We start from the raw sequence: 22,321 nt of genomic DNA, 5'->3' as shown, positions 1-22,321 counted from the left end.
TTATGCAGACATTTGAAGTGCCGGAAACATGCAATTGGTTAGACTTTCAGGTCAGTCTAATGTTGAACATTTAAAGCAAGATGATTGGTTGCAAGACGATGAGGTGGATTTCAGCGTGCAAGAGGGAATACATGCAGCTGTGTGCAAATCATTTTGTCCACATGTTCTTGGACATGCTAACTTCTTACAGCCCCCGCTCCCATGTGGTAATGCTCCAGAAGCAATTGCTTATTTCTGCAGAAACTATTGAGTTTGTGGACTCGAGGGAATGCATCATGCACCTTGTATAAAGTGATGACAGAACATCCAAAAGCGTGGAGGATAACGATGAAACTTATAGCAGCTGTGGTTAATCACGCAGTGATTCGGAGCCACGGTTACATAGCTATAACTGAGCATGCAGAATCCAAGGTTGAAAATACAGCTCAGTATCATCACGCAAATGTCAAGCACTAGAACAAGTGAATTATTTTTAACCATGGTGGTTGAGTTTAGTTTTGTGCTTTGATTCCAGTTGGAGGTTAGGCTCTTCCTCGTCACTTCATAGAACTAGGAGCAGGCCTTTGAGCCTGCTCCGTCATTTAATATCATGGCTGATTCCCCTGTCTGAACACCATACTCCCACTCTCGCCCCATACCCCTTGATACCTTTAGTGTCTAGAAATCTATTTATTTCTTAAATACACTCAGCGATTTGGCCTTCACAGCCTTCTGTGGTAGAGAATTCCATAGGTTCACCACCCTCTCAGTGATGTTTCTCCTCAACTCAGGTCTAACCAGTAACCTGAGACTGTGACCACTTGCTCTAGGCCCTCCAGAGGAAACAACATTTCTGGATCCGGTCTCTCCAGCCCTGGAAGAATTTTATGTTTCAATTAGATTCCCTTTCATTCTAAGTTCCTATGAATACAGGCCTAGTCAACCCAATTTTTCCTCATACAATCCTGCCATGCAGAAATCACGTCTGGTGAACCTTGGCAGCATTCTCCCTCTATGGCGATTATATCCTTTCTTAGATAAGGAGACCAAAACTGCACACAGGGCAAGTGTAACCCTGCTTGTTGCTGAGACTTGTACTTCAGTTGAGAAAATACAATCTTATCTCAGGTGTATGGTGACAAAGAACGCTCCACTACACCATGCATGGATGAAGCGATTACTGCCGCCCAGTTTAGAAGCGCTCGTCGTGCAGGGTGCCTGTAAAGCAGAAACAGCAGAAACTCAGGTACCATCCCGGAGCTTCACCATTTTGTCTTCTAGCTGAAGGACAAGAATCCTTTAAAAAGCTGCGAACACTTGGTACAAGTTGGTAACATAGTAACAAAGGACCATTTGTTGCACAGATAAGCCAGTATTATTTATTTTCATCATTATTCAAGTACATCAAACACATCTGACTGTACTTATACGCAATAAGGCATTTTCTGTTAGCACATCAAACACAAATCCCCCCACCAACCTTTCTGCAGACCTCATTGGATGGCAGTTACACAAAGAAATCTGCAGGAGAGGTCTGTGCAAATGGGACAAGAACTATATCATACTTCATTATACTGTACTATGTAAACAAGAACAGATTTCATCAAAGGGATAATAAATTTAGTAACCTACGTGTTTCATATTAGATCAAAGGGCTATATAGCCATAAGTACATCATTTTCTTCTTTGCATAGTGCCAGATTTTGTTTATTCCACAACTCCTTCACAACAGTGGTTAACTTTGGCATCGGATAGTGGCTGTGAACCACACTAGCCAGTATAATTTTACTCCTGGTGCAGTAAAGTAATAAATATCCTGCTTAAAGCTGCAGTGGGGCCCACAAATGATCTCTTGGAAACAAACAACACTCAATCATTTGAAGTAAAACTTGGCCACCCGGGATAACATTCAGCCATTTTCACTAGGACTTCCTTAGTTACACTCGATCTATTTGGAGTAGAACTCAAGCCATATTGAGTGTATTACTCAAGTTAACTAAACTTCCAGTTTTAACTTTTTAAATGTTGCTTTGACACAGCTACTAACGGGGGCGGGGGAGAAAGCAGTTTGAAAACAGTATTTGTGTTTTCAACTTTTCCACCATCCCGCAGCTAGGTGTTGCATTGTAACCACCTTTGTCCAGTCAGTGACAGTGTATTCAGCGAGTTGCTGATGTCGTGACATCTGGAACCCGTGCAGCTGGTGTCTGTCTGAGAAAGATGGGCCTTGTTGGCTGTAAAAAGGCCCGGGTAGCTTTAAAAGACATTGAATGATGAGGCACCTACCCCGTTGTGAAAATTGGTTTCCTTGCAAACCATTTCGCATACTTCATTTTAAACAGGACAATGCATTAGTTTCTCTTCTAAAGGTACCAGCTATGTCATTCGTAAGTAATAACCATTGCCACATCAGAAAGGGTCTGCAGCCTTAAAAGCAGCAAAGTTCATGCATCACCGCATGGCTGAGAATCTCAGCAATCTCAACGAAGCACACATACTATTTTATTTCAAGCTTGTTGAAGCGTCCACTGATCATTTCACACCACTGACAAAATATTGAGATCCTGTGCGTTAATTTTGTCAACGTCACAGAACAATTGTGAAAATATGAAACAATAGCTCTGTTAAAAGAGACACACACACAAAAAAAATCAATAAAATGTAAGCCAGCTTCACAGAAAAAGTTGGTTTCCAAGTGCACAAACCAGGGATGCCAATGCCCAGCTTCTGAACACATTGAAAATTTAAATCTCGTTTCTGAGGCCGCAGTTATGGAAGATGCTCATGCAATGGGCACTACAGATATATTTAGACTATTAATGCGGTTTGTTGTTTAATCGTTACTACAGCATGGTAGAATGTTACTCCTCTTTACAAAATAATGAGAAAGGTTACTTATGAACCAAAAATGCATTGTTACCTGTTTGTATTCAGAAAACATTTTCATTGAATTCTTTTCTTTATTTTGATTACTTTTTTTGTGTGTGGTCCCCTTTCATGTTTGCATACCTGCTCAGTAGCAGAACGCTGTCAATATAATGGAACATTAGCATTTATGTTATACTCCCAGCAAAGTGTGGATAGCGTTAGTTCTGAACATTACATTTATATTTAGTAGGGCACACTAAGGTCTTCAATTACAATTTATAGCATGCTTTCAACAGTCAAAACAAAGCCTATCAATACTAGTTTTCTGACACCTCCACCAATAGGACAAGTTAATGAAACCGAATAACATTGAAAATGCAGTCTGACAACGCCCTAGCATTCGGGAAGTGAAGAAAAGAACATGGGGAATTGGTTCTGGAACACGGGTTTGGTTTCTGCAGCTTGGGACTAGCGGAGTGTGGTGGTGATATGTATACTGCACCCAACATACTGTGATTTGCTGCTGTCCACTGCCCACCCCTTCAACCGGGGAAACAAAACTGATGGGGGTGCTGTCAGTGCTTCGTGCTGTCCACATTGTTGGCAACAGGGGAGCCCTCCAGACTCCAGACAAACAGTGACTGCCTACAGCTGCACTTTTGAGGCATTACGCCTTCCCAAAGTTAGAAATGGCAGCCCAGGAAGAAAGTCGAGGTTATGCCTCATTTTACCAATGAGGAGGAAAGAACAAGTGTGAAAAAAGAGAGACCCCAAAATCAGGGACAAGAGTAGCGGCCACCAGCACAGAACTGGACTACAAATTGAGAAGGAAAGCACGTGTATAGCCTCATTGTGTTGGACAGTGTCTAATTCTGGGCATTCAAGTCACCCCTCACACCCATCCTAACACTATCGTCCCTAGCTTATATTAACTTCCAAACCTCCATATCAATGCTAAAGCAAATCTCCTTCCATACAGAAATATTTAGACAAAGTAAATCCTGTAAAACTAAAGCATTTATTTTACCTTCTTGCAAATAGTAACTCTTCAGTGAGATCGCTATAGGTTATCATTACAAGGAATGGTAAGTACATAGCACCATTGAAATTGTAAATGTTTTATATCTACATGAGTAAACTATTCAAACTTATCAGCTATTAGCAATTTATTTGTACAAGCTGCGCCACTTTTTTTTTAAAACAGCTTACTAGCTATAATTTATACATGCGCTTTGGTTAACATATTCTATTCAAAATAAAGTTTTGTTGCAGAATTTGGCTTCAGCAAAAAATTGTATTTTTTTAATAAACTGTTAAAAATGAATGTTCTGTAGGCACTTTTAATTAGCTCGCAAAACAGGGTTTCAGTCAAAAAAAAGCAAACATACTATGTACATATGTGTAAAAAGTGTTATAAATAGGTTTTAAACCATAGATACTATATACATCTTCAAATTAAAACAGTAATGTTTCTTTTATTCCTCTAAGATGGCATCATCTGGATTGTCGTAACCTCTGGCACCTCATTCACGCTTTCTTAGAATGACGTAGATGATTCCACTGCACAAGGCCAGAGGGAAAGCAATCCATGCCAAAATGTAGGCAAATCCATAGCTGCCAGCGTACTGCTCACTATGAATATGTGGGTACTGTACTGTGTATATTGCTGCTCCACACATCACACAAATGCCTGCAAAGCAAAACAAAAGTTGTTTTTTTTAGATCAAATTTATTTCATAAAGCTATTGCACCCGGAGATTAAGACAACACAGGTTTGATAACACAATGCACGCACATATTAGTATGCCAGTCCTGGAAAACTATGCAGCATCCTGATGGGAGGTCCTGGGCTGAATTACTTTGGGCTTGTAGATAAAGAGGAAAAGCTGTTGGACTCTGACTCAGTTGGAACAATGAAATGAAAATGAAATGAAAATGAAATGTCACAAGTAGGCTTCAATGAAGTTACTGTGAAAAGCCACTAGTCGCCATATTCCGGCGCCTGTTCGGGGAGGCTGGTACGGGAATTGAACCGTGCTGCTGGCCTGCCTTAAAAGCCAGCGATTTAGCCCAGTGTGCTAAACCTATTATCTAATGCAGGATCAGGTAGAACACCTAGTTTACTACTTACCCAATGTTATTCTCTATTGACTTCAATAAAAATAGTAAACTTGGGTCATGTGTAAAGCTAACCTTGCAGCCAATCTACTCAATTTCCTCAATGGCAATTTAGATTTTAAAAATTCCTTCCCGCCCCATGGAGTCCACTTTGCTGATACTGCAGTGTAAGCCTAAACTGACTCCCCGAATGCAAAGCAGTCAGAGGTTCTTTGGAAGGGGTTATATCACACTTCAATGTGCAGCATCAAACAGCACCTTTTTCAGCATTACTTTACATAACTTACCAACATCTTAACATGAAAATTTTGTGAATACATGTGACTCATGCAGGAGCAGGTTTCCCAGCCTGGCTGCAACCTGACTCCTTCCAGCTAGTATTGTAAATTAGGGGCCAACACAGCTGGAAATGACATTCAGTTTAAATATAGCAAAATACTCCCATTTAGTGCTGTGTCCCTTGAAGAAAGTCTCCTCCCAAATTCTTTATCCCATAAATAGAGGAAACCAATTTCATAGAAACCTGAGATATATGTGTTTTATTACCAGCCTTACAGAGTTCAAGAACAAATGTTCCTTCCAGCTAAGTTCTTTCTTTGCAAATATTTTGTAAATTTACAATAGTTTCCTGAAAAATTCTCCAAGTAACCATTCTTGTGAAAACTGCTTTCAGAGTCAGAACCTAAAGCAATAGTTAACGGAGACTTAGTAAACTAAAGTCTGGTGTATCAGAATCTTCCAAGTACAACTCTGTGAATGATGAGTCACAACTAAATCAGTGATGATTGTCAAAGGTAGTTGCAGTGCATACAAAGTTCTGGGTATAGTTGTTTTAGCCCAGTCCCTGATTCAATCAACCAAATCGTATCATAAAGTTAAACTTCAAAGTTTACGGGTACGCATTCTCAGTTGGCTAAAACTTCCCTAGTGAAGTGTAGGTGAATTGGCCACACTAAATTGGCCCTTAATTGGAAAAAAAAGAATTGGGTATTCTAAATTTTAAAAAATAACATACCCGACTACAATACCTGTTCTCCCACAGAAAGGCAACTTCACCATGTAGATCCCCAGTGGGTCCTTAGAGGGTTCTAGCCATCAATTAATGAGGCATTTAATGTAATTCAACTTCTGGGGCGCGATTCTCCGATCCCCACGCCGGGTGGGAGAATCGCGGGAGGGCCCCCCGACTAATTTCACAACCCCCTGGCGCCCCCCGTGATTCTCCCACCCCCCGCTTGGAAGAATCGCCGCTCGCCATTTTTCACGGCGACCGGCGATTCTCCGACCCGGATGGGCTGAGCGGCCTGCCGTTCGCGACTATTTCACGACGGCGGCAACCACACCTGGTTGCTGCCGTCGTGAAATCGCCGTGAGATGCCCGTTTTGGGGCTTGTAGGGGGCCTGTCGGGAATGAGCACCACGACTGTGCTCGGGAGGAGACAGGCCCGCGATTGGTGCCCACCGATCGTCGGGCCAGCGTCTCAATCGGACGCACTATTTCCCCTCCGCCGCCCCACAAGATCAAGCCGCCACGTCTTGCGGGGCGGCTGAGGGGAAAGACGGCCACCGCGCATGCGCGGGTTCGAGCTGTCAGCCGTCGTGACGTTAGCCGCGCATGCGTGGGTTGGAGCCGGCCAACCTGCGCATGCACAGCTGACGTCACATAGGCGCCATCGTGTCATTCTAGGCGCGCCGCCTTGACGCAAGCGTCAAGGCCCGGCGGCCGAGAATAACGGAGCACCGCTCCTAGCCCCCCCCGGGTGGGGGTGAATTCGGTGAGAGGAGCAGGCTCTGAGGCCGCCGTGAAACTCGGCCGAGTTCACGACGGCCTTCACGATTTTTCCCGGGAGCGGAGAATCGCGCCCCTGGCGTCTTAAAGACGACTGAAACCAATTTCTATGCTACTAAATGGACTGGGGTGGGGTATTAACTAATAGAAAATGAAATGGCATTAAACTTAAATCTAATTTAGTGGTCAGTCTTAATCTTAAAATACAGCAATTAAGCACAAGTTTTTTTTTCCAATTGAGGGGCAATTTAGCATTGCCAAGCCACCTACCCTGGCCCACGCAGACACGGGGAGAATGTACAAACTCCACATGGACAGTGGCCCGGGGCTGGGATTGAATCCGGGTCCTTGGCGCAGAGAGGCAGCAGTGCTAGCCACTCAACAAGCACGACAGTTTTAAATGGAAATTCATATTAGGGACATCCTTGCAAAAAAAAAATCATTTAATTATTGTATTGGGTATTTCTTCCTGAGTGAGAAAGATAAAAAGGATCTAACACTTTGCTGCTTCTCTCATATGTCCCAAAGGTAAAGTTCCCATAGTCCCAGGCGACCACAGGCCGCTTTCCCATTTGAGGGGGAGAGCTGACTGGTGGTGATTTAACCTGAGGATCACCATATCTCAGGCAAGGGGCAAGGTTGAGAAGGTGGGCCTTCATGAAATACTACACATACAATGAATGACTATGAAGCTGCCAGGCAATTGGTGGAGGGCAAATTAGATTATAAAAATAAAATAATTATTGGAGTTAAAATTCTATTCCGGTTCATAATTAGAATTAGAACAGTACAGCACAGAACAGGCCCTTCGGCCCTCGATGTTGTGCCGAGCAATGATCACCCTACTCAAGCCCACGTATCCACCCTAGACCAGTAACCCAACAACCCCCATTAACCTTATTTTTTAGGACACTATGGGCAATTTAGCCTAGCCAATCCACCTAACCCGCACATCTTTGGACTGTGGGAGGAAACCGGAGCACCCGGAGGAAACCCACGCACACACAGGGAGGACGTGCAGACTCCACACAGACAGTGACCCAGCCAGGAATCGAACCTGGGACCCTGGAGCTGTGAAGCATTGATGCTAACCACCATGCTACCATGCTGCCCTAGAAATGTGACCTAGAAATTCCTTTTTGTGCTGCTAACGTCAAATGATGTTTAATAATGCACTTGTGATGTGCGTTGAGTCATTTTACAATGGGAGTTATTGAAGTGTATGTTGATGTTGTTATGTACAAAGTGTACACAACAGGAAGCTGAAGCTATATTGTGTTGCAAGCAAGGGCACGTTTCTATGTCAGTCTGTTGTGCTATAAAGCTTCGGACATAAAGGGATTCCTTTTACAAAAGCACTGAACATCTTGTTACAAGTCCAGATGTGATTGAACTAATTTAAGCTAACCAAACCAGGTTTCACCCACCAAGAGTGTCTTTGTATTGTTCACAGCAGAAGCCACAACAAAAGCTACTGATGGAGTCTGACTGCATTCAGCCTCCCAGTGAAAATAATTAACCTGTTTTTCATTTCAATGGCCAAACATAATCACATTGTTGTAATAGTTCAATACCACAGCATGTTAAAATAAATTCTTGTTGTAGCAACTTGGTTGCACATTTCAACTTTCAAGAGATTGTTTGCTGTACTTTTGGGCACTATAGTTTGCTTTGCAGTTCGGATTCATATGATTTAGTTACTATAATTCTGGGTGGTTGTTACTAATGAAAGCAGGAGCCATAGTACAATACCTACATGAATAAAATGGTCAGGTTTCCAAAATGTTACAGAAGACCAGAGAATCTCCTACCACAGTGAAGGGCATTACACAAACCATTGATGTGAAAAGATAGCATCACGGTAGCATGGTGGTTAGCATCAATGCTTCACAGCTCCAGGGTCCCAGGTTCGATTCCCGGCTGGGTCACTGTCTGTGTGGAGTCTGCACGTCCTCCCCGTGTGTGCGTGGGTTTCCTCCGGGTGCTCCGGTTTCCTCCCACAGTCTAAAAGATGTGCGGGTTAGGTGGATTGGCCATGCTAAATTGCCCGTAGTGTAAGGTTAATGGGGGGATTGTTGGGTTACGGGTATACGGGTTACGTGGGTTTAAGTAGGGTGATCATTGCTCGGCACAACATTGAGGGCCGAAGGGCCTGTTCTGTGCTGTACTGTTCTAAAAAAATATATATATATGTTCAACTATCCGAAGTTTGCTCATGTCTGCAAAATAGTGCGCAAGGTACCGAGGGGAAGCTAAAAATCCAGTAGAATGGAACAATGTCAAAGTTTCACAAGATCAAGCCATGATTTTGAAGAAAAGAGTTGACAAAATTGAGTTTTTAAAGTCAACCTAACATTGAAACTGACGATTCATTCAGTCAGACCGCCCGCCCTCCCCCCCCCCCCCCCTTAATTAACACAAGTTGTAATTAAGGAATCCATGGTTTTGCCACTTTTGCATATAAAGATATTCCATTGGGAAAAAAAATGTTGCTATTTCAGAAATCAGCAGCTATCTGTAATCATATATTTCAAACAATGATGAACAGCATCATAAAAAAAGTTGGTCGAAGTAAATGGATAGGACTAGTAATAGGTGGGTTGAACCATTTTGATAGCCAAGTAACCCAATGTCACCAGGACTTCTTAACCATTCTGATTGAGTGACATTCGGTTTTGAAATTGTAGCAATGGTTTTTAAAATCCTCCTGTCAGAAGATTTCTGCACTAAAAGCGTGGTTCATAAGTTGGATCTTCATCCATCAAATTTTCGTGTGCGGTATTAGTTTGAATTTCCCACAATCTGATCTTGAATTTTGTTTGGAGGCTTGCTTTCTCCATATCTTCAACTGCATTTCATTTGTCATGTCTCTGGTTCTGGCTTCCTTTTTTAAGAGCCTTCACAAGCCAGATCTTCATCCATTTTGCTGTTTGGTTCCTGGTCACCACACTTGGCATTAATTTTTTTTTGCCTTATAGACTTTTATTTTTAATGTCTCTTGACCTAGCTTCAGAAGTTAGTTGATTTATTCCTCGCATCATCCTTGGTTAATTGGTGGTTTAACGGCAATAAACCATAGCTCAACAAATCTCATTTGTCAGTTTTTATGTTTGCTTGGCAATCTTTGATAATAATTCCTTTGCCCCAGAGCAGGATAATACACCTTTCATAAGAACACAAGAACTAGGAGCAGGAGTAGGCCATCTGGCCCCTCGATCCTGCTCCACCATTCAATGAGATCATGGCTGATCTTTTGTGGACTCAGCTCCACTTTCCGGCCCGGACACCATAACCCTTAATCCCTTTATTCTTCAAAAAACTATCTATTTTTACCTTAAAAACATTTAATGAAGGAGCCTCAACTGCTTCACTGGGCAAGGAATTCCATAGATTCACAACCCTTTGGGTGAAGAAGTTCCTCCTAAACTCAGTCCTAAATCTACATCCCCTTATTTTGAGGCTATGCCCCCTAGTTCTGCTTTCACCCGCCAGTGGAAACAACCTGCCCGCATCTATCCTATCTATTCCCTTCATAATTTTACATGTTTCTATAAGATCCGCCCTCATCCTTCTAAATTCCAACGAGTACAGTCCCAGTCTACTCAACCTCTCCTCGTAATCCAACCCCTTCAGCTCTAGGATTAACCTAGTGAATCTCCTCTGCACACCCTCCAGTGCCAGTACGTCCTTTCTCAAGTAAGGTGACCAAAACTGAACACAATACTCCAGGTGTGGCCTCACTAACACCTTATACAATTGCAGCATAACCTCCCTAGTCTTAAACTCCATCCCTCTTGCAATGAAGGACAAAATTCCATTTGCCTTCTTAATCACCTGTTGCACCTGTAAACCAACTTTCTGTGACTCATGCTCTAGCACACCCAGGTCTCTCTGCACAGCAGCATGCTTTAATATTTTATCGTTTAAATAATAATCCCGTTTGCTGTTATTCCTTTCATAGCGTTGGCACATAACCAGCACAACAGGCTGGAGAATTTCAGAAAGTAACTGTTCCCATACTTGGCTTAATATTTCTCCCAGACCCAGGGACCTCATTTTCACTAGTTCAGTAATAAACAGACGGTTCAGTAATAAACAGACAGCCATATATATCTGTGCTCAAACATATGTATCGCAGGAACGCATACAAATAGGACGGGGTCTAATTCCCCTGGGCAGCACCCCGTCCACTTGAATGACCTTTTCCCATCTAGCAAGATCAGCTCTAATTATAAACAGATATTTAGATGCAAGTATTAATAAATTTGTGGACATGATTATGCAGAGTGAGCCTATCTAAGGCTAAATCGCTGGCTTTTAAAGCAGACCAAGCAGGCCAGCAGCACGGTTGGATTCCCGTACCAGCCTCCCCGGACAGGCACCGGAATGTGGCGACTAGGGGCTTTTCACAGTAACTTCATTGAAGCCTACTCGTGACAATAAGCGAATTTAATTTCATTCTAGGTTTATAACATCTGAAATATCTGACTTAGTTCTTCATGTATGTCAATTGGTTCAATTTCCATTTTTACTGTAACATTCATATTGACCTAATATAATTGACAATTAAAACCTTTAAAGTCTCACATGCCAGACTTCAAATAAAAGGAGTAGGAATTCCGCTCATGGCACATTCTCAACATCATTAAATGCCGTCTTATATTCATAAATCCGGAGCTGCAAACTTGAATTTCTTTGCAGTATTTCTCAGTTTATCGTGAAAAACAAAACACCGAATTATATTCAGGAATGTTTCTTCAATTACGTGGCTAGCAATTGGCGCATCAATAGCGGATATTACTCCCACATATATACGCTCACACACATCTGCAACACAGAAGGATCATCAAGTGCTAATTTTGCATAAACTGGCCAGGTTCTGGTCATTCCAAAGTATAACGGAGTTTCAATACATCCTCTACATACTGACTGAAACATAAGACTAGAGAAACCAGCTTCCGTTCTATCCAGAATGGGTCATTCTGGGGCCTAAGTTTTTTTATAACTACAGCACTATTTGGCTTCACTGTTCTCTGCAACCTAGCTGTCAATCTACATGCTATTTCAAGATGGTACAACAGTAGGAAAATGGTTGATTTAAAATTTAAAGTTCATAGAAATACTCAAAATGGAAAGAAAATAATATTCACCAATGAAAAGTTGTCAGACCCACTTCCTATCTTAAAAAAATTGGAAATGGCACAGTTTTATGTCAAAACTAAATTAACTTGCCATCTGACATACCCCCAGGGGCAGGCTACAACACATGACTGGGCCAAACCTCTCATTTCTATTCTATTTTTATCAGAAACTCAAAAGTGAAACAATGGAAAAATATCCAAGAGAAAAGTTATTATTGTTTTTGTGTCAATCAAATGCAATCTAAGAAGGGTTGCTTTGTTCTGGTTGTGTTCAAACGAGGACTGGACTGCATCCATTTGGAGATGCTATAGAATTTAGAAAGCAGGGGATGTGTATGCAAGATCAGTAAGCTGAAAACCCAATGAGATATCAGGAAGATGTTCTTCACACCGAGCGGCAACCTCAGGAGCAAGGTGGAGGTAACGCAGGTCAGCTGCAAGCATTCAGAAATGGTGAACAAATTCCTGGCTCTGGCCAATATCCTAGCATCCAAGATGTTAGAGGTGGTTATTAGATAGCGCATCTCATATTCACAGCTGTCTCTCACAACTGGTTTTGATCATCGTTTAAAGTTGAAGAATTTCCAAGACATTTTCCCCTCGATCAGATGAAGCTTTATGCCTCTCACAGGAAATGACATGGGTGCCGGTGAGTGGCGACACAGGAATCATGATGCCCAGTTATATTGTGATGGTACAGGACAGACATCAATGGACCAGTTGCTCTTTTCTCTTCCATTATATTGATCTGTTCCTGGAAAGTTCCACTCTAACTCAATTTGGCTACAGATGCATCGTGAGGAGACAGAAACTTGAAAAACTGTAATGACAGCTACTTCTTGCTCAAGAAAAGCCTTCTTGTTGACAAAGAAGAAAATATCTACTAAAACCAATTCCACTGCACCAACGTTGAAGGGGACTTCCTAGAGTCTCATCACATCACAGTGCCATGGCCGCATTTGTCAATACATCCACCACCCAAACCATCCCATTACCTCAGCCAAAGTAAACTGACAGGAAACAGAAACTGAAGTAGAAGAGAAGTAAAGGAAAATAAGATCAACATATTTTGAGTGCTAAGTGTGGATTATGCACGTCAGTCCACACAATCGACAATTCTGGAATCCAGCCTCTCAGTCACAAAGACCACCAATTCAGTTGAACAAATGATTTATACACCACAACTGAAAAGAAGTAGAAGCTTCAATGATTCACCATTCTTACGCAGACATTGTGAAAACATCATAGTCGATTTTTTAATTTACCTGCAAGTAGCTGAAAGATTCCAGTGATGTAAAACCGACCACCTTTCTGGAGTGTGAACAACTGGCAGAAGAACAAAATCACCGACAAGAAGCTGAAGATGATGGACAGGATCATCATAGCCTGAACAGCTTGTAGCCATTCTGAAAATACAGTCCAAAATTAAAAACAGTTAATTGCAATGCAACAGCATCTAAATTCATTTCTTACAGTTAAACCAGAAGGATAAATAACACTCAAGTTGCAGTAATAAACTGAATCATGTTTAAAAAGTAAGATCCAGAATTGGTGTCACATACACTGATACCATACGGGGCATATCACCGGCATCACTGACAATTGCTATTTATTGGGTTTTTGAATCGGATTATATGTTAAAGTGGACAATTTAGGTTGCATGCCGGAGTCAACTTGCAATGCTTTGTCCAGGCTACAGCTTATCATAGAATTTACAGTGCAGAAGGAGGCCATTCGGCCCATTGAGTCTGCACCGGCTCTTGGAAAGAGCACCCTACCCAAGGCCCACACCTCCACCCTATCCCCATAACCCAGCAACCCCACCCAACACCAAGGACAATTTTGGGCACTAAGGGCAATTTAACGTGGCCAATCCACCTAACCGGCACATCTTTGGACTGTGGGAGGAAACCGGAGCACCCGGAGGAAACCCATGCACACACGGGGGAGGATGTGCAGACTCCGCAGACAGTGACCCAAGCCGGAATCGAACCTTGGACCCTGGAGCTGTGAAGCAATTGTGCCATCCACAATGTTACCGTGCTGCCCGAAACGTGAACAAATATAGGACAAATTTTCCTGATCCAAGTTTCCAGGTGCAAATGTCAAGGAAAATCCTGGATCACTGCTCTTTTTGCATTACCTCATAGGGGGCTTTTCCTTGGGAGTCAAAGCTCTGCCTTGAGCCAGTTGGAAACATATTGGGCTGGATTCTGCATCGACGGGATCCTACATTTCAACGTCAGCGTTTTCCCGACAGTGTGGGGGTACCTGTAATGGGAACCTTCATTGGCCGGCTACCGCGACGGGAATCCCATTGCCCGTGAGGGCCACCGCACCAGAAACCGGGTGCAGCGGGACAGAGAATCCCGCCCCCTATCTGGTTGCTAGCCTCCTATCTCATTTCCCTATTCAGAAGCTTGTTGCGTTCCACACCTTCCCCCCCCCCCCCCTCCCTCCCCCCCAGCCTCACAAACATCTCACAGGCAAGGAAGTATTTTTGAAGCAGGTACTGTAATATAAGCTAATGTGACATCCAATTTGCAGATAGTAATATTCTAGAAGCAGCAATGAGATAAATAACCAGATAATCTAATTGAGGGATAAATATTGGCAAGGAGACCTTCTGTGCTCTACTCCAAATGACCTCATGAAATCCTTTGTATCCATCTGAATGGGCAGACATGACCCCAGTGTAACATTACATCGAAAAGACAGCACCTTCGACACTATTGCATTCTCTGCACTCACGTGCCAGCCTAGATCATGTGCTCAGATCACTTGACCTGCTGTCTTTGAATTCTGGATGCAACAGTGGTACCAGTGGGCTAAAAGCTGGTAGTTGGCTGGCGCTGAGGGGGCTGGAGGCAGAAATATTTGCCCCAGATCATTAATTAAGTTAACTAGAAGCTAAAAATATTTACATATACTAGTCCTACTAGCAGTCCTACTGTGCACCGTTGACTGCTGGAAGCACAATAAAAAGTAATCTTTTAATCATTGTATATTATCCTATGATTGGCTTTTTTCAGCCATCAGAAATTAAATGCCAGTGAAATGTTTGTACAATATAAAACAGACTTCACACGAGTTTTACATATTTCACTTTCTGCTATTAAACCCATCCTTATCCTACACTGCGAGGTTTTGTACTAATTTGTAAGAAGGTCCCAGTAAAGGCCAGTGGTTATCAACGGATTGCTACCAGGACAAATCAGCAACATTTTTGTCTAGGTGGAAGCATGGTCATTACATGTTAAAAGCATGATCTGTGTGTGTGGTGAGCAATGATATAGAAAAAGTACAAACACAAAATATCGGATATATGAGGGAGGTCTATCAGTGTTTGACAGAGAAGGCACGTTAAATGTTTTAAATTCTAATGACTTTCCAAACAAAGCATTATTTTCTCCTCTTCAGACACGGATGAAGTTACTGTGTTTAAACCGGCAATTTCCGTTTCATATTTCCAGTGCTTGAAATTTCTCCCCCTTATTTAGATAGGCTATTACAATTTCAAAGTTGTACAAAAGCTTCTCTTCTTTAAAGGTCACAGCAGAGTCCCACATCCACCCCCAATGGTGCCAGTCTACCCCCTACAATGGCTGGCACAGTCACAGTACCTCCCACCTACCCTTGCAGCCCAGCATGTAAGACTTCAATTATCCATACGAATAGTAGGCAGGCAATGGAATCCTGATGCCTGGCAGCAAGTCACACTTAATAATAAGTTATAAGCAAAACTGCAGGGATGAGTATCTGTGTGAAGATTTGCTTGCAGCAGAATATTTGCATCGATATGTAAATCTCCTCGAAGCTGGCTGTACTATCTAACGTCTTTTAATGCTGAGGCATTACTTAATCAATTTTAATTTGCTTCAGTTCCTCCCCTTTCTATTAACACTTTCCTACACTGTGTATTGAGCTCTCACCAGTGTTCAATTATATTTCTAAAGGCCATAGTGCACTTTAAAACCAGATTGAAACCCTCATTTTCTTCTTTTTTTAAAATAAAAATTGAAATTAAAGCTGTAAGTTGTATGCTCGAAAATTATTCTGACAATGGTGCACTGCAAGGCCAGCTACGTGCCAGGTCCTTGGTCTGGAATGATGGATGTAGCAGTGAGCTTAAGCATTGGCATCTTGGGGAATCTGATTAAACAGCTTGCAAGGAGGAAAATTTAACTTTAATCTGCTTATTCATCCACCTTCAACCAGCATTTTAGACAGGGCAGTTCAAGTTACCCCAACTGAAAAGCTCTCTCTTTTGCATTGGTTTCAAATTTTGATGATTAGACTGTTAACCTCTGGCTCTCCAACCAAGAGATCCATTCGAGGACTGCCGGCCCTTAACGGATAGCAACAATTCAGCAGGAAGCCATTTCTCTAAACTATCACTAATATTTCAACCAGGGGTGCTCCAAAATCCCAAGTTCACCACTGTTTATTTACTGTGCTTTTCCATAAATCAGTACCAATCTATTTTTTGCCAACTGCATTAGTCAAGAAAGTATTCATTCCCATTTCAATCTGCTCAACCTATTTTCCATACAGATTGGTCATTCTGTGCTAGATTCTTCTAGCTCTGAATCTAAAAACATTGATACATTCATTTTTGAGACTACATTACGATGAGCTGCCTCACTCTAGTCTATAATTAAGTTACAGCACGTGCCTGAGCTTGCACAGGAATATGGGGGGGGGAATCATCATGAAATTTGTTGAAATCCTATTTTTGTTTTCAACTCTGATCCAGACTGCCTTTTCAGCTTAGAAAATCTGCTATCTCTTGTGAAATGAATAGAAGCAGGATAAGGCATTATAGCTAAATTCTTTGCCGGTATTGGGAGAAAGAAATTGGGGGTATTTTTGACTTGATACTCAAAAGAAAACAAACCGGTCACTGTTACTTTTGGAACACAAATTATTTGAATTTTCACAGTTTAATTTCAGATCATGTGGTCGTGATATAATTGCACCCAATTTAACATTCTCTCAAAACAATATTCAACATAAAAGTGAAATAGCATTACCATTATATTTACCACAAACAGAAAAGCTAACTGCAAACTTACTTTGTAATTGGATATCTACAGCCCTGATGGTGATTGCACGAAGTATAACTGATCCATAATCTAATAAATTGGATTTGAAATCAGGTTCAAGGGATTTAACTTTTTTCCCCCTGAAACGGTCAATGATATTGAAAGGAAATAAAATGGTTTAAATTTGCAAATAATGAAGTGTCTTGCGAAGTGCAGTCACTATTGTAATGAAGGACATTTTGGCAGCCATTTTGGGTGCATGAGACAATAGCCAAGATATTCCAGCTGTTCATGCTGATGGGATCTTCCAGACTGGAAGATCCGGCACACCGCCGCCGTGGATTTCCTGGCAGCATGGGTGGATTCAACGGGAATTCCCATTGACAGCGGCGGGACCAGACGATCCCACCGCTGACCAATGGCGGACCACCAGGAAACACACCCCGGCAGGGAGGCCAAAGAATCTCACCAATGTGTTTTAGTAATGAGGAAGAGATAGTGACAAGGACATCGGGGGGACATTCTGATTTTATTTGAGGAGTGCCATATAATTTTTATCTCAAACCTTCATAATGAAATATCGTAAATTTAGATCTGTTATTGTAATGTTTTTGTATTCTCCCTTGTTTCAGGAATTAAATCCCACTAACACTTTTGTTTTATCCCTGTAATGTGAACTCTATTTGCATGTCACAACTTTCCAAAATTGTTTATATTAAAAAGTCACTGGGTGCAAGATTTTTAATCCATATAATTGACTGCGCCATTTTAACTGATGGATAAATATTTAACCTGATTTAGATTTGAGCTGCTTCTGGCATTTACCATACTCAGTAACATTGTATTAAATAGCCAAGGTTAAATAACAAAGGCAATGTTTTAGAAAAAAAATTAATTCAATCTGAGTGGACTTGAATGAATGTGGAATTTCTGCCTACGTTGCGCAATTGATGGCTGATCCCAGCCCAGTCGCTTGCTGCAAAGTGCTGACTCTGCAGCATTGAGGCGTTGCCAAGAATCAACCCTGGCCCATTCCAGTGCACTTTTGCAGCTTGTCCACTAGGTGCCCCCAGGCTTCACAGGCTCAAAGGACCTCGCCCATATTCATCTACTTCACGAAAAAACAGGAGATGTTTAAGCAAGTTGTGAAAAAAACACTCCTGACTCAGAGAGCACAATCATGACTGGAGTAGATGGAGCACCTCACTGTATCTGCAAATTCTCAATGGAAATGATCTATGGTGTGATCATGTTCAAATAAAGACCGGTCATTCCACTCAAACAAGCTGGGTGAAAGATGGGGAAAAGCACTCACCGTCAGTGGTATATGATTTGCAATCCCAAAAGTCAATCCATGTACAATTCTGCCAGATGTCTATACTATGAGAATCATTGAAGTACCACCAAGACTACAAAAGGGAAAGACAAACAAGGATTAAACAGATTGTCAGCAGAAGATTAAATTCCCCTCAGTTCAATGAAAAAAAAATAGGGTCCCATTTACGCTTCATTTTAAAATGACCCTGGAATCAACATCCGGAAACCCCATCGAACTTAAAATCGCATTTTTCTTCCGCAAACACAAAAAGGATTGCTTGAAAAAATTTACTTTAAAATTAAAATAGTAGCCCATTCATTTAAAACAAGCAATCCAGGTATTTAAAAAATACAATACTCTTTTATGGGTGGCACTTATGAGTAAACTTGTGCACATCAATCCGCTGAAATGAATGCACAGCACACAATGTGAGTAAACTTTCAGCTTATTTAAAGAAAAAGAACATACATTGGGAGATTGAAAGACAGTCCAATCTGACCTTGGGTCGGTAGGAATTGTTTTCTCATCGAAGGCCCTCGGAAAAACAACGCGTTTGTTTTGTTCCCCCCCCCCCCCCCCCCTCCCCTGTCCGTTTGAGCCCAGAGGTTTTTATTTTGCTTGGACAGTACTTACATTAACAACTGTTGAGATGAGCAGCAACACCAGGACTGCCAGATGCAGCACAATGATACCCGCCAACAATACGATCATTTTGAAGGTTTTTCAAGTTGGGAAACTAAATTTGAAAACAAAAAGAGGGGGGGGGGGGGGGGGGGGGAGTGTGACAGGGGGAAGCGAGAGAGAGGAGGTAAGTTGCCTGTGAACTGCTTAGAAAGAGGCGCGACGATCTCTGACGCTTTTTTTCTCCACTGCAGTGATCTTATTAAAAACTCAGGGCGTGTCCGCAACATTGACAAGCAGCGAGACAATCCCCGGCAGAGGGAGCCTCTGGCCGACACCAAGGGCAGTACCGTTACCCCGGGAGCAGGCAGCGCTACCTGGGACTGTTTCATTTTTGTACATACATTTTCTTGCCACTGCGATAATGCTGTCAGTAAATCGCGATCGTTTGATTTTGCCCAGGCATGCAGTAAACCCACCCCAAACAAGATGCTGAGCACTGAGAGTGTTTAACAAAAAAAGACAGCACTGTTTAAAAAAAAACAATGATGTGGGATGTCTCTTTATTTATATGCATTTAAATGTTGGGAGTGCCCGCCTTTTACTGTCTGGTACTGTTTTTACACCAGGTACCACAAATATCTTTAAAGGCTCAAAAATATTTTGAAGACCAACATTTGCAGTTTTGCATTTTGCACACTGAAATTGCAAGTCCTCGTTTTCTAACATATATTGCACTTGAGACAGCGATTTTTTAAAAAACAAAGTCGATTTGAACGAATTAAAGCAAGCGCAGGATGTTTAGTTATTAAATTAACCACGGATGGACTCCTCTGCAAGCGGGTGGGGTCTGAGTCCATTCGGAGACAGTGGTTTCAGCACGAATTCAGTTTGCAGGAGCTGTGTTCTCCCCCCTCCCCCAGTCCCGAAGCCAGCCCGCTCTCCACAAAGACACCATTCAACTCTTCACACCTAAACATTTGGTGCCGATTAAAACAGACGGGGACAATTTGACCAGTTAGAGAGAGTCGAGACTGAACAGAAACATTGACCCACCCCCCCCCCCCCCCCCCCCGCTCCCTCACCCCAATCACTGGCCACCTTCAAATAAATCATCCACTCGTGAAAATGAAGCAACTCGTCAAAATGATACAAATTAAATTACGGTCTGCAGCTAAACTAAAACAGCAACATCTGGACAGCTGTTTCAGATTCCGCTCGTGGGGCCGCTGCACTCTAACTGAGACAGTAATCTATTCATATCTGTTCGGGGAACGGAGGGGGGGGGGGGACACAAGAATATTAGTCAATACGACTATTTATTTTTTTATATATATATAAAAGCAAACATGGATCTTGTGAGCAGCCAGTTGGTGCAGTCTCTCAGAGCTGTCTCTGCAGCATGGACTATTCAAAGCTTCGCACCTAAAATTAAACCCTGAGGCTCCCTCGAACTTTTCTGCCTCCCCCAACATTTTTGAGGCGCGTGGTCGATCAAAAAGTACTTTTGAAGAAGTTTCTTGGGCCTCTGGGCGACCCCCCTCTCCACCCCCCGCCGCCAATGTTAAAACGTAGCTCGGTTCAGACTTACTTTTGGCAAAGTTGTCCTCCTGCACACCCTCAGGAAGTTCAACAAATTAAATTGTATTTGAAAGCAGATCCTTCAGTCGGTTTGAACAAAAAAAAGGAAGAAAAGCTGAGATCCAACTTACTCTTGGAGAGATATCCTTAAGAGTCGATCTGAGAGAGAGAGAGAGAGTGAGGCACACAGAGAGAGAGCTTGACGTTAACGGCAAAATCCCGTCGAAGAAATTTGAAGTTATAAAGTGGCCCCTTTAGTAGAGAGAGAGAGAGAGACCAACGCCCTCGTTACGCACGGCGCCCGGGGTGTGGCTGCTGTCAGTTCTTGGCAGCCAGTGTTTGGGAGGGTGAAGCACGGCCGGGGCAAGGCCATTAGAGGTCATCAGTCACCCTCAATCCTGAGCTAATCTCCAGTGAGAGGAGACAGGCAGCAGCCAGACTGGTGATGGTGGAGGGGGGAGAGGTTTTTTTTTGCAGAGTTGCTGTCCCCCCCCCCCCCCCTCCTCCCACAGCAACATTTTACACTCGTCTCCGACACATTTACTGCAGTTTTCCCCTGTTTGGACTGGAGCACTGCACACACACATACACACTGTGGTTTTGCAACTGCTTTTCACTGGGATCTGAGGAATTGCACGCTAGCCTCCTTAAATTAGGATTGTCCACGTCTATTCATGACTCTCATTTTCATAGTTTTACCAGCCGGGTGGGATTTTTTTCTTGCAAAAGGAGAGAAACTATTCGGCAGTCAATGGGTTAAAAAATAAACTTGCAGATGCTACAGTGAAACGGGTGGTTTTAAAAAGTCATGCGGGAATGATTCAATTGTCGTCTAATGTCTGGGGATTGTTGGGGTGGTGGTTGGTTATCGATTTTCTACACAACATCTCGGTTACCATGAGGACCTCACTCAGTTCCTGCCTCCCTGGTCAGAGGGACACATTCATCTGCGGTGAATCAGCTCGCCCGCCAGGCGCTGTGTGGAATTCAAGTGACTCACTTCTTCTAGAGGCGACTTCTCGCCCTCTCTTCCCTTTCTGCACATTCTTTATAGATACAGAGAGAAACAGAAGCTGAGGACACCGAAGGAAATCCTGCTGGTCAACCAACTGAATGAGATGTGTGAGTCAGTCATTGGGAACTCCCTTTTCCCAGCACAGTAACTGGGACAGGGTTGTGGTTCAATTGTCTCATCTGGGATCGTGGTAAGGTTTTGTATAAACGCAAGCACAATGAGCACTGACTCATCTTCCATGGCATTGCTCACGATCTGTAGCGTCGTTATGCTGTTCACGGGCTGATATGGAATCCTGGCCAACTTGGCCCATGTGTCTTGAAAGTCATTTGCTACGACCACCCATGTAGTGAAATGGTTTAAATTGGTATATGCAGCTTCGCGTATTATCTCTTTAAGGGGCGACCCCTTTAATTTGTCCCTCAGTTTATTTTTTTTTAATAAAATGAAAATAATTTTTCATTATTATAAAATAAATCCACACGAACCAACAAATATATACAAGTACAGCACATAAATATCACCTTCAAAAAATTAACCCAATCCCACCCCCTTCTAACTAACCATATCCTGGGGCAGCAAGGTGGAGCACTGGTTAGAACATACAGTGCAGAAGGAGGCTATTCAGTCCATCGAGTCTGCACCGACCTACTTAAGCCCTCACTTCCACCCTATCCCCATAATCCAATAACCCCTCCTAAACTTTTGTACACTGAGGGCAATTTAGCATTTAGCCAATTGACCTAATCTGCACGTCTTTGGACTGTGGGAGGAAACCGGAGCACCCGGAGGAAACCCATGCAGACATGGGGAGAACATGCAGACTCCGCACAGACAGTGACCCAG

The 22,321-nt window shown here is 42.6% G+C and overlaps 1 protein-coding gene across 2 annotated transcripts; it reads right to left on the bottom strand.

The window, feature by feature from the left end:
• Nucleotides 1–1,335: 1,335 nt before the first annotated feature.
• pmp22b (peripheral myelin protein 22b) lies at nt 1,336–20,760 on the bottom strand. 2 transcript variants are annotated; one of them, XM_038776898.1, is made up of 5 exons: nt 20,471–20,756; nt 18,892–18,994; nt 18,256–18,349; nt 13,161–13,301; nt 1,336–4,537 (listed from the first exon to the last, which is right to left on the bottom strand). In XM_038776898.1, exons 2-5 carry the CDS (start codon nt 18,967–18,969, stop codon nt 4,371–4,373), a joined length of 480 nt encoding a protein of 159 aa, XP_038632826.1. In that variant the 5' UTR covers nt 18,970–18,994; nt 20,471–20,756; the 3' UTR covers nt 1,336–4,370. The 2 variants fall into 2 exon arrangements, with proteins under 2 accessions (XP_038632826.1, XP_038632825.1); XM_038776897.1 differs by having other exon boundaries at nt 4,320–4,537; nt 20,592–20,760.
• Nucleotides 20,761–22,321: the final 1,561 nt, after the last annotated feature.

Source organism: Scyliorhinus canicula, chromosome 18 (assembly GCF_902713615.1).
Source record: "Scyliorhinus canicula chromosome 18, sScyCan1.1, whole genome shotgun sequence".
Taxonomy (NCBI): Eukaryota; Metazoa; Chordata; class Chondrichthyes; order Carcharhiniformes; family Scyliorhinidae; genus Scyliorhinus; species Scyliorhinus canicula.
Note: the sequence above shows the minus strand (reverse complement) of the source record. Positions and strands in the feature narration are given on the sequence as shown.

What these genes read in the sequence shown, in the direction of transcription:
- pmp22b (XM_038776897.1), bottom strand. Translation starts at nt 18,969, where the DNA reads ATGATCGTATTGTTGGCGGGTATCATTGTGCTGCATCTGGCAGTCCTG. An exon ending in TCATCTCAACAGTTGTTAAT is followed by an intron (nt 18,350 to 18,891) that starts GTAAGTACTGTC and finishes TCCCTTTTGTAG; the next exon opens with TCTTGGTGGTACTTCAATGA. An exon ending in AATCTTTCAGCTACTTGCAG is followed by an intron (nt 4,538 to 13,160) that starts GTAAATTAAAAA and finishes TTTGCTTTGCAG; the next exon opens with GCATTTGTGTGATGTGTGGA.